The sequence below is a fragment of the Candoia aspera genome, chromosome 4 (genome assembly GCF_035149785.1).
Source record: "Candoia aspera isolate rCanAsp1 chromosome 4, rCanAsp1.hap2, whole genome shotgun sequence".
NCBI classification, from domain to species: Eukaryota; Metazoa; Chordata; class Lepidosauria; order Squamata; family Boidae; genus Candoia; species Candoia aspera.
The window spans coordinates 106800181-106813414 of NC_086156.1; the positions used below are offsets into that span (position 1 = coordinate 106800181).

At 41.5% G+C, this 13234-nt stretch overlaps 1 protein-coding gene across 1 annotated transcript; it reads right to left on the reverse strand.

Moving 5' to 3' along the window:
- Positions 1-338: 338 nt before the first annotated feature.
- On the reverse strand, positions 339-9231 carry LOC134496927 (vomeronasal type-2 receptor 26-like; the record flags this gene model as incomplete). Its single annotated transcript, XM_063302643.1, has 4 exons — positions 8944-9231; positions 7429-7509; positions 4754-4880; positions 339-1192 (listed from the first exon to the last, which is right to left on the reverse strand). Coding segments are annotated over exons 1-4 (1350 nt in total), but the record flags the coding sequence as incomplete, so codon positions are not given.
- Positions 9232-13234: the final 4003 nt, after the last annotated feature.

The following is a 13234-nucleotide window of genomic DNA, read 5'->3' on the forward strand; positions in this document are numbered from 1 at the left end:
AGCCTTTTGCAAGACATTGAAGACCTGGCTATTCCCCCAGGCATTTGAGTCAGGGGGTGGGTGAACTCTGCTCCTCTTGTGAGTGAGCAGCATCAATGTTTTCTTCTGCACCAAGGATTATCTGGTGTCATAGTTGTTTTAATTTTGAAAGCCACTGAGTATCACTTGTGTGAGATGGGCAGCCATATAAAAACAAACAAACAAACAAATGAACAGACAGACAAAAAAACTCGATCCATGGCTAAAGCACAATTGACCCTAAGGATTAAGGGTCTTCCAGTTTTATATTCTTATACTGTTTTTATTCTTAGGTTTTCTTTCTTGTTTAGATCAGATCTCCATATAATGATAAAACATTTGGGGAAAAAGATGCAAATCAGTATCCCAACGCTGGAGGCTATGATAGAGAAGATCTCCACAGCCACCATGTATTTTCCTTTTGTGCTCAGGTACGTTGGAATGAAGGACAACCAAACGCTGCAGAAGACCAACATGCTGAAGGTGATAAACTTGGCTTCATTGAAAGCATCAGGCAATTTCCTTGCCAGGAAAGCCACCGTGAAGCTAACCAAGGCAAGGAAGCCCATGTAGCCCAGGACACCATAAAACATGTAGTTGGAGCCTTCGTTACATTCCAGAACTATTTCTTCTGCCACTGAAGTCAAGTCAGCATCTGGGAATGGGGGAGAGGTTGTCAGCCACACAGTGCATATCACAGCTTGAACAAAGGAGCAGCCAAATACTACCGACATGGCAAGTTTTTTCCCCACCCATTTGGTGACCTTGGTCCCAGGCTTGGTGGCCATAAAAGCCAGAACCACAATGAGAGTTTTGGCTAAAACACAAGAAATGGCCACTGAGAAGATAACTCCAAAAGCGGTTTGACGGAGGACACAGGTCACCTTGGATGGCTTGCCAATGAAGAGCAAAGCACAGAGGAAAGAAAGCAAGAGAGCAACAAGGAGCGTGTAGGTCAGGTTTCGGTTATTGGCTTTAACTAGAGGAGTATCCTGATGTGTAATAAAGATCCAGAGGACTGCAGCTGTAATGAAAGAACAGAAAAGAGCAGAGCTGGCTAAAATAGTCCCCCAAAGTTCTTCGTACATCAGGAATGTTAAAACTTTCGGGAGACATAGATCATGGCTATTGTTTGGGTACTGATCCTCTGGACAGTGAAAACAGTCATCCATATCTAGAAAAGAAATGATTAGTTTAGAAATAGGGCAGATTGGATTTTCCACTCAGTAGTCAAATGACAACTTCACAATGATCAAGTGATGATAGTTGACTTAGAGTCTGAAATCAAATTTCTATAATTTGCAGAAACATCTCTCACCAGAAAGGATGAAGGTTGCATTCCAAGTAAATAGAATGCCCAGGTAACTCTGAAAAGGTGTCCCCCCCCCCCCCAAGAATGAAATCAACATTATGATATTTCCTTCATGTATATTAAAAAAGTAGTCTGGATGGTAGGTATGTGAACATGTGTTATTTGTAATTGGAATTTGCAACTGGCATTTAAATTTGTAATTTGTATATATTATTTTATTCATGTTCATTTGTAGCCCTAATTTAATTCAGCTCTGTTTCTGCATGGCTTTCTAGCCTGGAATCTCACTTGGACTGTTGAAAACCACACATAGCAAATTCACTAGTTGACAGCTGTGGTTCATGGAGACAAATTCATTGTTGCTGTTTATTCGTTCAGTTGCTTCTGACTCTGCATACAAGTTGAATAGGTAGGGTGAGAGTATACAGCCCTGTCATACTCCTTTCCCAATCTTAAACCAGTCCGTTGTTCCGTGGTCTGTTCTTACTGTTGCTACTTGGTCGTTATACAGGAGGCATACGAGATGAATTGGTATCCCCATACCACTAAGAACTTCCCACAATTTGTTATGATCCACACAGTCAAAGGCTTTAGAATAGTCAATAAATCAGCAATAGATGTTTTTCTGAAACTCCCTGGCTTTTTCCATTATCCAGAGGATATTGGCAATTTGGTCCCTGGTTCCTATGCCTTTTCTAAACCCAGCTTGTACATCTGACAATTCTCACTCCATGAATTGCTGAAGCCTGCCTTGCAGGTTCTTGAGCATTACCTTACTGGCATGTGAAATGAGTGCCACTGTTCGATAGTTTGAACATTCTTTAGTGTTTCCCTTTTTTGGTATAGGGATATAAGTTGATTTTTTTTCCCCAATCTGATGGCCATTCTTGTGTTTTCCACATTTGCTGGCATATAGCATGCATTACCTTGACAGCATCATCTTGCCAGATTTTGAACAGTTTTGCTGGGATGCTGTCATCTCCTGCTGCCTTTTTATTAGCAATGCTTCTTAAGGCCCATTCAACCTCACTCTTCAGGATGTCTGGCTCTAGCTCACTGACCACACCATGAGAGCTATGCCCAATATTGTTATCCTAGCTATACAGGTCTTCTGTATATACTTGCCACCTTTTCTTGATCTCTTCTTCTTCTGTTAGGTCCTTGCCATCTTTGTTTTTGTTCATACCCATTTGTGCATGGAATTTACCTCTGATGTTTCTGATTTTCTGGAGTGGTATCTTGTCCTTCCTATTCTATTGTGCTCTTCCACTTCTGTGCATTGCTTGTTTAAAAATAATTCCTTATCTCTTCTGGCTAACCTCTGGAATTTTGTCATTTAATTGGGCATATCTCCCCCTATCGCTGTTGCCTTTTGCTTTCCTTCTTTCTTGGGCTACTTCTAGTGTCTCAGCAGACAGCCATTTTGCCTTCTTGGTTTTCTCTTTCTTTGGGTTGTATTTTGTTGCCGCCTCCTGAACAATGTTGCGAACTTCTGTCCATAGTTCTTCCGGGACCATATCTACTAAGTCCAATCCCTTAAATCTATTCTTCACCTCCACTGCATATTCCTTAGGAATATTAGTGAGCTCATATCTAGCTGATCTGTGGGTCTTCCCTAATCTCTTTAGTCTGATCCTCAATTGTGCAATGAAGTTCGTGATCTGAACTACAGTCTGCTCGAGGTCTTTTTTTTACCGACTGTACAGATGTCCGCCACCTTTGGCTGCAAAGGATGTCGTCAATCTGATTTTGGTGTTGTCCATCTGGTGAAGTCCATGTATAAAGCCATCTCTTTGGTTGTTGGAAGAGAGTGTTTGTTATGCAGAGTGAGTTGTCTTGGCAAAATTCTATCAGCCTATGCCCTGCTTCGTTTTGTTCTCCCAGGCCATGCTTAGCTGTAATTCCAGGTGTCATTTGACTGCCAACTTTAGCATTCCAGTCTCCTGTGATGAAAATAACCTCTCTTTTAGTGCTGCAGATCCTCTTAGAACTGCTCTACTTCAGCTTCTTCAGCATATTCGGTTGCGGCGTATATTTGTATCAGTGTGATGTTAGATGGTTTGCCCTGAATTCGAATTGAGTCATTCAATCGTTTTTTTGGATTGTATCCAAGCACTGCTTTAGCCACTTTACTATTAATTATGAAGGGTACTCCCTTTCTTCTGTGGTCCTCTTGTCCACAGTAGTAGATCTGGTGGTCTTTTGATGTGAAGTGGCCCATTCCAGTCCTTTTCTGTTCGCTGACACCCAAAATGTCTATCTTTAATCTTGACATCTCACCATTAACCACATCCAATTTGCCCTGGCTCATAGATCTTACATTCCAGGTTCCAATGGTGTGTTGATCCTTAGAACATCGGATTCGCCATTCACCACCAGCACCGTTGGCTGCTAGCCATCTTTTCGGCTTTGAGCTAGCTGCGTCATCACGTCTGGGGCTAGTTGAACTCATCCTCTGTTCCTCCCCAGTAGCATTTTGACCATCTTCCGACCTGGGGGTCTCATCTTCCGATGGTATACCTACATATCTCTGGTTGTACTGATCCATTTAGTTTTCATGGCAAGAATACTGGGGTGGGTTGCCATTACCTTCCCCTGGGATCGCAATTAGTCTGACCTCTCTGTCACAACCTTCCCGTCTTGGGTGGCCCTTCATGGTTTAGCTCATGGCATCATTGAGGTGGTCAAGCTCCAGCACCACGACAAGGTAACGATCCTTTGCTGAAGGACAGATTCATTACTATTGCAAAATAATATGGAATAATTTACAGCAGTCTTCATTTTAAGCTTCAGAAATATATTTAAAAACTCGGTTCTTGATGGCACCTTGAAACCCTTTATATCCAGACCCTTTCTGATGATGCTACCAGGTGTAGGTCATCTGGACAGTAAATGAACTCCCAAAGTCATCTTGATCAAGTCTGATATGCAGCCAGGGGTCTTAATTCATAATGTAAGATTCACTACATTAAGAGTGGTTTTCCCATTTAGGAGTTCAGAAAAATCAATTAGTTCATACAGACCAAGAAATCCAATGTGATCTCTGCTTTTATTGCAATTTGCATAACCATTTTTTTAATGGGGTATGCTTGGGTTCTTGGGGTTCTCTGAGCTTGCTTCTCTTCCTGCAGAAATTTCATTACCAGGCTAGTTAGCATCATCACTGCATGGGAGATGAGTTTGTTGGCTGTCTATATGTGGTTTATAACTCCCCCATGAAATGAAACTTATACAGGAAGAGAAGCAAACACAGACAATCCAACAGGGATTCTGTTTGTTTGTTTTTCTACTGTGATATTCCTTGATGTATTAAAACATCACCATCACCATCACCATCACCATCTATTTTTGGATAATAAGAGAAGAAATCTCTCTGAGTACTGATGTCAGCAGACCTTCAGCTTTCTGCACAACGTCTCTTACCTTCCTGGTTAGCAATCTTCCCATCAGGACATCGAAGACAATCATAGCAGCAAAAAGGCTTTGATTCTATCTTTTTCTTACTGTATCCTGAATGGCACTTGCTATTACACAGAGAAAGTGGCTGGGCCTGTCCATTATGAAAGAAGAGAACGTTACTGATGGAGAAGACTGTACCTCCATTATTTATTTGACTATTAATTTAGTTTATTATACTTTGTTGTGGCAACCCAGAAATGGACGATCCCTCCCAGGACATCAGAAACAAAATCAGGTCCATGCCCTAGCTACCCTCCCTCCTTTCCACAATCCCATCAGACCTGAAGAGATTATTCCTGCCCTAAAACAAAGTCCCCTTAATCCAGTCCGGCCAGAAGAAAATAAGTATCACTCACCAAGACAAAACCATCAGAAGACTATCAGGACTCCGCCTTTGCAAGTGCCCAACAGCAGACCCACTAAGGAAATTGCAACGGTGCAGCTGGGTGGAAAATCATAGACTTTCCAGTTCTAGAAATTAGCACACACCTAATCTCCGGCTGCTCATGAGAATGGGAAACAAAGGTCATTTCCTAACACTGCTCTCTCCTTGGCCAAGGTGTGATGCTTCCTCCTCTCATGAAATGAGATATTTGGGCATACCCTCTGTGGCCCTAGAAACCCACCAGCAAATCGTTGCCTAAGAATGTCCTGTTCCCCAAGTCTCAACTCCTCTCAAAGTCCTTCCCCTATTTTTTGTTTTAATCTTCTTCCTCTATCTCCTAGGAAGTAGAACCCAAGGATCAGGGCCTGCAATAAACTGTGATGCTTTTGCGCTCCGTCTTTTGAATCTAGGACACCTTATACTACCCCAATCAAAAACGGCACTTAGTGGCTTACCATGAAATAAGCATAAGCTCATGCTGTACCATAGGGATAAGAAACCAAGGAGAATACAGTAAAAATCAGTAGAAACAGAATCAAATAACTATAGAGGAAGAAAACAGCATAATAACCCTGTGGAAGAGTCTCGTTTTAAGTGCCCCCAAACCTCCTGGAAACCGGATGCTCTACTCATTGGGCATCACTATGGAAACACTCTCTCTGTGTCCCCCTGACATCTCACAACTATCTGGGATGATTTTGTCTCTCTCTGTCTCTGTGTCTGTGTGTGTGTGTGTCGTCTACTTTTTCTGCCAAATTTCTCCCTTCTCTGGAACAAAACTTTCTGTAAATCTCATGGAATCATCTTTGGATGCCTGACTATGATATTCCAGTTCAAGAAAGTATTATTAGTAGGTCAGAGTTGCCAAACAGGAAATGAGAAATGGGCAGAAACAAATGAATATGCATGAGCTCCTGGTGAGACATTTTGGCTCAGAGGCGGCCTTGGCACAGGATTGGCGTTGATCAGGGTTTCCTTGGCCCATAACTTCCATTGATGCAAGTGCCATGAGGAAATACAAGCATCACGACAACAATTTCATTACCAAGGTTGGAGATAATGCGGGAAGAGCTGTGCATTAGAACCCTCTGCACTTAAGCTTAATTCTTCTTTGGGGGAGGGATCAGATAGGAACCTTTTCACAGAATTATTATTATTATAGTTCTTAATCTGGAAAATCAATTTGAATATTTAACATTTTTTTTTAATCTTATGGCATAGCAGTTTGGTCTTCATGCTGCTTGTTTTTTTCTTGCTGGGAAATCCTTCTGAGGTCCAGTAGCCAGATGTGTAGGCTATTTAGCCCTGACAAGTCAAATTGCCTGGGGTGCACCACGAGGAGGCTAGTCTACATTGCACCGAGTGGGGCTGAGAGAGAGGGACTGGCCCAAGCTCACCCAGCCGGCTTTCATGCCGTCTCTAAGGAGAGACTAGAACTCAGAGACTCCTGGTTACTAGCCCAGAACTTTACCCACTAGACCAAACTGGCTCTCAGTATTTAACTGAAGCACATCGAAGCTGGGAAGAGATATGAATGAATATGTTAAAATTTTACTCTCAGGAATCCCAAAATTGGAGTTGCGACAGTCAAAGGTTTCGCAATGGTTATAAAACAAGGTCTTCACTAATAAATCAGTCAGTTTGAGTTTTTCAATGATGTATTACTTTATAATTGTTATTTATTTAAACTGATTGGCCACCCAACTCCAGTTCACTCCAACAACTCCATTCTGTGTAATATTTGTGAATTTATTTTGTCTGTTAAACTATTTTATCTTATTCCAACCTTTTTAATTATATCTCTACTTTGCTCTTTGTTTCTTTGGACATTCAATACAAGTTATGATTATTAAAACTGATGCATGTCATTTATGGAACCCCAAGCCATGATTAATTTTTCCCAAGTCCATATATACCCCCCCTCCCACAACACTTTTCCATATACCCACACACTTCCATTCACACAATGAGACGTGGCCTGGGCACTACATGGAAGACAAAACAAGCCACAGATGGTTTTGTTTCTGAATGTAACTGGTGGGTGGGATAAACACTTTTACCTGTCAAATAATTATGGAAAGTGATCTACGATGTAATTGGACCATACCTGGTTAAACCTCCTAGGCCACGCAATAGATTCTTCAGGAGAAGAGAACATCACTTCTTGGGACTCCATGCTATTTATCCCTCCAATTCTGAGTCTCAGAAAAGACTGATTTGGAAAGACAATCCAGTTCATAATGTCAAATCCAACCTCTAACTCTCCATTCTGATTGAAGGAAACTTTTTCCCCTGCACTGTTATTGAAAGATACCCTTCGTACAAAGCGGTTGAGCTAAATTTAAGAGAAGAAGAAAAAGCAAAAGAGTACAGTAGACATTCCAGGACATTCAGAATCATGTTTTTTTTCCTTCTTTGGAGGATGCAGAGAATAAACACTTTAAGAGCTTTAAGAAGTCTAGAAGGCAAGGTAATGCTAGTTCTTCATCTTTAGGCTCTAAAAAACCTTAGGAGAATAGCATCCTTCCCAATCTTGCTTCTTTTACTTTACCTGCTCTCTGCAGTTTACAGTTTATTTGCACAGGACTTTACCTTCCATAGCTGTTGTTTCAGAAGGTTTAGTTTGGCTTCGTGATGTCCTGCTCGATACCTGAAGATGGATGCCTGCATGTCATGCAAGGCATGTGCCACCACAAGGACTGCATTGTAGACACTGTAGCTGGGGCTAGTCATGTCCATTTCAAATACAGATGAAGGCAGACTTCCCAGATTTTCTTCCCCAGTACACATGACTGCATCTTTCTCCTCCATCATGGAGTTGGGGAATGAACATTCAAATGCATTTTTCCAGAAGAGCTTCATAATAACATCTTCTTTTGTCATGTGAGGCTTTCTCATCTGAAGAAATTCCTGGAATCCCAACACCTCCTTTGAGTGAATTGCAAAGGATAGAGCACCATGGAGGAAGTCTATGTCTTCATTCCTTTGAAAGGGAAGTGATGTGAAATGCAACTCAGCTGTCAGCACCCAGACTTTAACTTTTGCTAATAGTGGTATATCTTCCACTTGGGATATGGTGGGAATTATCCTCAAAATAATCATATATTCAGCTTCACCATGGATTAGCACTACATTAGCAGTGCTCCTTATTGAAACCTTGAATGTTTCAATCCCAGCTTCCACAGAATCCAAAATATTATTAGAAAAACTAATTGCTGGCAAAGCTTCAATGAAGGCAAAGCAGATGCCACTCAGGGAAAACATGGGGACCACGTCTTGAACAAACCTTTCACCATTCTCACTATTTGAATACACCATCCCAATCCAAGTCCACTGGAAGTGGAGCATCAATTGGAGAATTCCATTGTATTGATGGTCCGCATTTGGGGACATCTGTTGGTATGAAACAGCCTGTGCTTTTTCATTTTTCTCTGGAGTTGAGCCATAGATGAACTGAAGAAACAGATGGAAAAGTGGGATGGGGAAGGATCATTTTCAATGTTATGGGGAAAAGAAAAGGCTGCATGTAGCAATAGCCCACAAATTAGAAATTAAGAATTAATTGTGATTTCAAACTTCCATTCTAGCCATACTTTACATTCATACTTTAACTAATTAAATCAAACACAATAAATAGTTTAAGACTTTGTAAGATCCAGTGGGCCCATTTATTCCCTATCCCCCACCCCCACCCCATGACAAACCCCCACCACTGGTAGGAAGACATGAAAGACTTCAAAAGCTCCTCTTTTCCACAATGGCATTGTACCTGTGGCATCTTGTAGAGGGACAGGATGGTGTTCATGTGGGCTCCAACTGCAGAACTTGGTCCGCCAATGGCAGCTGTTGGTCTTTTCTGAAGGTCACACGTGTAGTTAGGGATGAATCTCTCCTTGGTCGAGAACAGTTCTAATGTGGCACGATAGGTCCATGTGGCAGTAAAGTAACTGTTATAGATGTGGAAGCCCAGGGTGTGATTGGGTAAAATCTGGGGATTTTCATTGATCTCCTTGACTGTAAATTGCAAAGCCAGGAATTGCTGATAGATTGGTGTCATCACTCTGAAAGGCAAATCATTCGTTATTTCACACAGCATTCAGCTCAAGATGCGACACTCAGCAGAGTTCACTGCAACCTATTTTAAAGGACTGGTGTTCATATCCAAGAACGTGAGGAAATATTGTCACCTTCAACTAGATATGTCTTACGTTTTTACAAGCCCAGTACTCAAAACATGTGAAATTCATTGGTTAAAAGAATGTTTTCTGTCCCTCCACACTAAATTCTGTAGTAATACAATTTCCCTCAGAGGAATCATTTTGGAGCCTGAAGTAGTTGAAATACATGGTGCTGAAGCTCATGACAACACAGTGTTTATGCAATTATTTAAAATATTTTCCTTATTTATTTTTCCACAGAATACCATGAAAACAATTTACCCATTTTTTTTTATTTCCATCTCCTTACTTTTCAATTTTGCCCTTACCATCTGTTAATAAAAATATGGAAACATGTAAAAAAGATATTTGATAAAGGCTCCAGTCTTTTTAAAAATGCAGATTAGACCAAGTGAATTGAATATTAGTTTTTACTGAAAAAAATATAATTGATTATCTATACATTATGAAAGGAATACAGAGGTGCTCCCTTCTTTGAAAGCCTGACTTCTTGGACCCACAAAAAGTTAAAGTGATGGAAAGTCACAGATCAAAATATATGGATTATGCATAATTATTTTTCTCTCATTAGATAGAATGTTGTTCTCTGTCAAAGAAGAAACCATCTCAGATAAGATTCAAAATGAGTATGTATCTCTATGTTTCAAATAAAATTACAGGATTTCATAAAAGAGATTACTAGACGGTGCTTCACTGAAGTCCATCACTGTATAGAATATGTAGACCTTAGACAGAATGCCTACAACGATGAAGTCTCTGGGTTCATACTGCTGGTGAAGAAAGGGCAGAGGCTCACTGATGCTGCATTTAGCATTGGGAGTCAGGCACACCATTGGGAGCAAAAGGACTAAAACTAATCCTTCAAATATCACCATCCTGAATGAAGCAGCTTCTTTTCTTAAGCTAATTCCTCCCCCCCCCCCAGGGCTGTCTTTCATTAGTTAGGATAGTCTAGTGTAATTCCCCGTATAAGTAACAATTGTCCAAGTTCAGAATTCTAACTATCCTTAACTGCAGGTTGGAATGTTGCACGGTGTTTTCTCCTATCCTTTTATTTTGTTGCATTGCATTTCTGTGTTAGTAGTTCTTGCCACTCATTTGAGATCTATGGGGAATACTGAAGTGATCACACTTAAATGGATAATTGTAGAGGAGGAATCACCAGCTGAGAATTATAGACAAAATGAAATCAGGAGTAAGAAAGCCCACTGGACACTTCCCAGCAGAAATCTTTTTGTGGTTGTTTGTTTTTCAGGGGACTGGGGGATAACAGTACCTGTTTGAGTGGGTACAAGCATTTTCCTGGGATTAAAGATGAAGCTGAAATAAAACTAATTATATTAGTAATCACAATGGAAATATTAACAATTTATAATCAAAAGTTCTGGAAAAGAAGAAAGAAAAAAGAACTTAAGAAAGTATAACAAACTAGTATTTCTTTGGTATCAGTTTCTCTGAGTTACAAATAGAGTTCTCTATGTATTATGGGAAGCATGAAATTCAGAATTACACTGGATATGTTGGCGTGCCTATTTTAACATTTCAGACAACTCTAGAGATAAGACTCTTAATATTACAATTTTAATACTTATGTTTGTATCAACTATTTTAATGGAATTGTTATATTGTAATATTAATGTCATGCGCTGCCTACTACTGAGTAAAACACAGACACTGATTCAGGGAAGAGCAGGTTCAGGTTTATTTCAGCATAGTGCATAGCTAGAAAATGCAGAGAGTGAAGGGAGCGCGCCGGTGCGGGGTTTAAATAGCCCGCGCCGGTCAGTGCCCCCCCCCACCTTGGGTTGTGTCATCCCCCCAAGTCCTGTTTGCTTCATTGCCGGTAGGTGAGGGGTCGCGGGCCCCTGCTGGTGCCCCGGGCTTCGCTCATAATCGTTTTCTTCCTCCGGCCGGTGATTGCTGTCAGCTGGGCGATATCCGTTGCATTCCTGCTGACAGCTGCAGGTGTGCCTCGTGATCTGCCCTGTCTTTGTCGTTCTTTCTTCCCCCTTTGTGTTCTAATGGCTGGTTCATCCGGCCGGGGTCGTCCCCTTCTCCTCGGGGTCTGTGTCTGTTGTTGTGCGTGCTTTGCTTATCTTTAAATCCCTTCCTCTAGTTTCCGAGGTATTGTCACGTGTGCCGTTGTGCTGATGCATTCAGCTCAACGGTGCTCATGACAATTAAGGATATATGCCTCATGTGGTGCAGAGTGATAGGCAGCAGTATTGCAGCCAAAACTCTCCCCATGACCCGGGTTCAATCCCAGCGGAAGCTGGATTCTCGGGTAGCCAGCTCAGGTTGACTTAGCCTTCATCCTTCCAAGGTTGGTAAAATGAGTACCCAGCTTGATGGGGAAGGTGACGACTGGGGAAGGCAGTGTCAAACCACCCTGCTATAGTCTGCCAAGAAAATGTTGTGAAAGCGGCATCCCCCCATGGGTCAGTCATGACTCGATGCTTGCACAGGGGACCTTTCACCTCACAATATTAAGGATACCCAGGGTTATATGTAATGATTTTGAATGTAAATCGAGAACATTTAATTTTCTTTTTAAAATCATGCTTCAACATGGCCATGGATGCACACTATTCCTGTCACACAGTTATTATTTGATCCCTGGAAAAGATACAACTTCTTTAAGAAGGTGCTAACAAATGCAGCATGCATAAGTTCTGCATGAGCTTCTGTACAGCTTTAGATTCCAACTCTTGATTCTGTAGTACTGAGTCCAATGTAATCAAGGGAGAACATCAGTTTTTATCTAATATAGCTGTACACAAGATTGCATTTGACTTTTATGTGTTTCTTTGCTTGTTTGAGAGATGTTTATCTTTATAAAGTTCAATGTGGTTTGCTGGGCTATTTCCCTTCATTTTGTCCCCACATCATGCACAAAATAAGGAGGTTGGCCTGAGACAGGATAACTGGCCCAAAGTCATACATATTTAAGGGGATCTGGTGTTTCCTGGCTAGTCAAATGTCTTAACCACTATACCAAAGAGTGGAGGAATTCATTAGGCTTAGCTCAAGTTTAGGTTGTGGTCTGCCCCCTCCTCAAGAGACCATCACTGGTTCCAGTGGTACTGGACAAATTTCATCCAATTTCCAACCTTCCCTTTGTGGGGAAGATTGTGGAGAAGGTGGTTGCACAGCAGCTTCAATGAACCCTGGAAGAAACAGATTATCTGGACCCCTCCTGATCAGGATTTGGGCCCATGTATGGGACTGAGAGGGCATTGATCACACTCTTGGGAGATCTTTGATAGAAGCCGGATGGGGGTAGTACATTCATCCTTGCCCTTCTTGACCGGCCAGTGGCTTTCAGTTGATCATGGAATCCTTCTGGACTAGCTTCAGGGCTTGAGGGTGGATGGCACTGTGTTGTACTGGTTTTCCTGGTTCCAATTGGTGTTGACAGAGTAGGATAGGTCCAGGTTTCAGGCTTTGCTATGTAGGGTGCTGCAGGGTTTGGTACATTCTCTTCTCCCTTTTAACAGCTAGGTGAAGCTGCTGGGAGAGGTCATCTGTCCTGTTTCTGGTTTCACTACTGACTCACACACAGTTGCTATAGTAATTCATTAGTACTCAAGGTCAAGAGATAACTATCAAATCATGCAAACCAAAAAGAGTCAGGTGCTTGCTTGAACGACTGTTTTTTTTTTTTTTTTTAAATAGGAGCAGGCAGAAGAAAAGTTCAAAATCAGTCCAAGGTTCTGATAGCCAGGTCAGGGTTGTCTGCCAGTCCAGAGGTCAGAGGTTCCTTACACAAACAGGATTCACAGGAATGTCACACAAGGGCTGGAGATCAGACATTGTTTCCAGTTGGTCAGGGTTGCCTCTTAAATCAGGCTGAAGTCAGCTGTCAGATTTATTACCTTGATT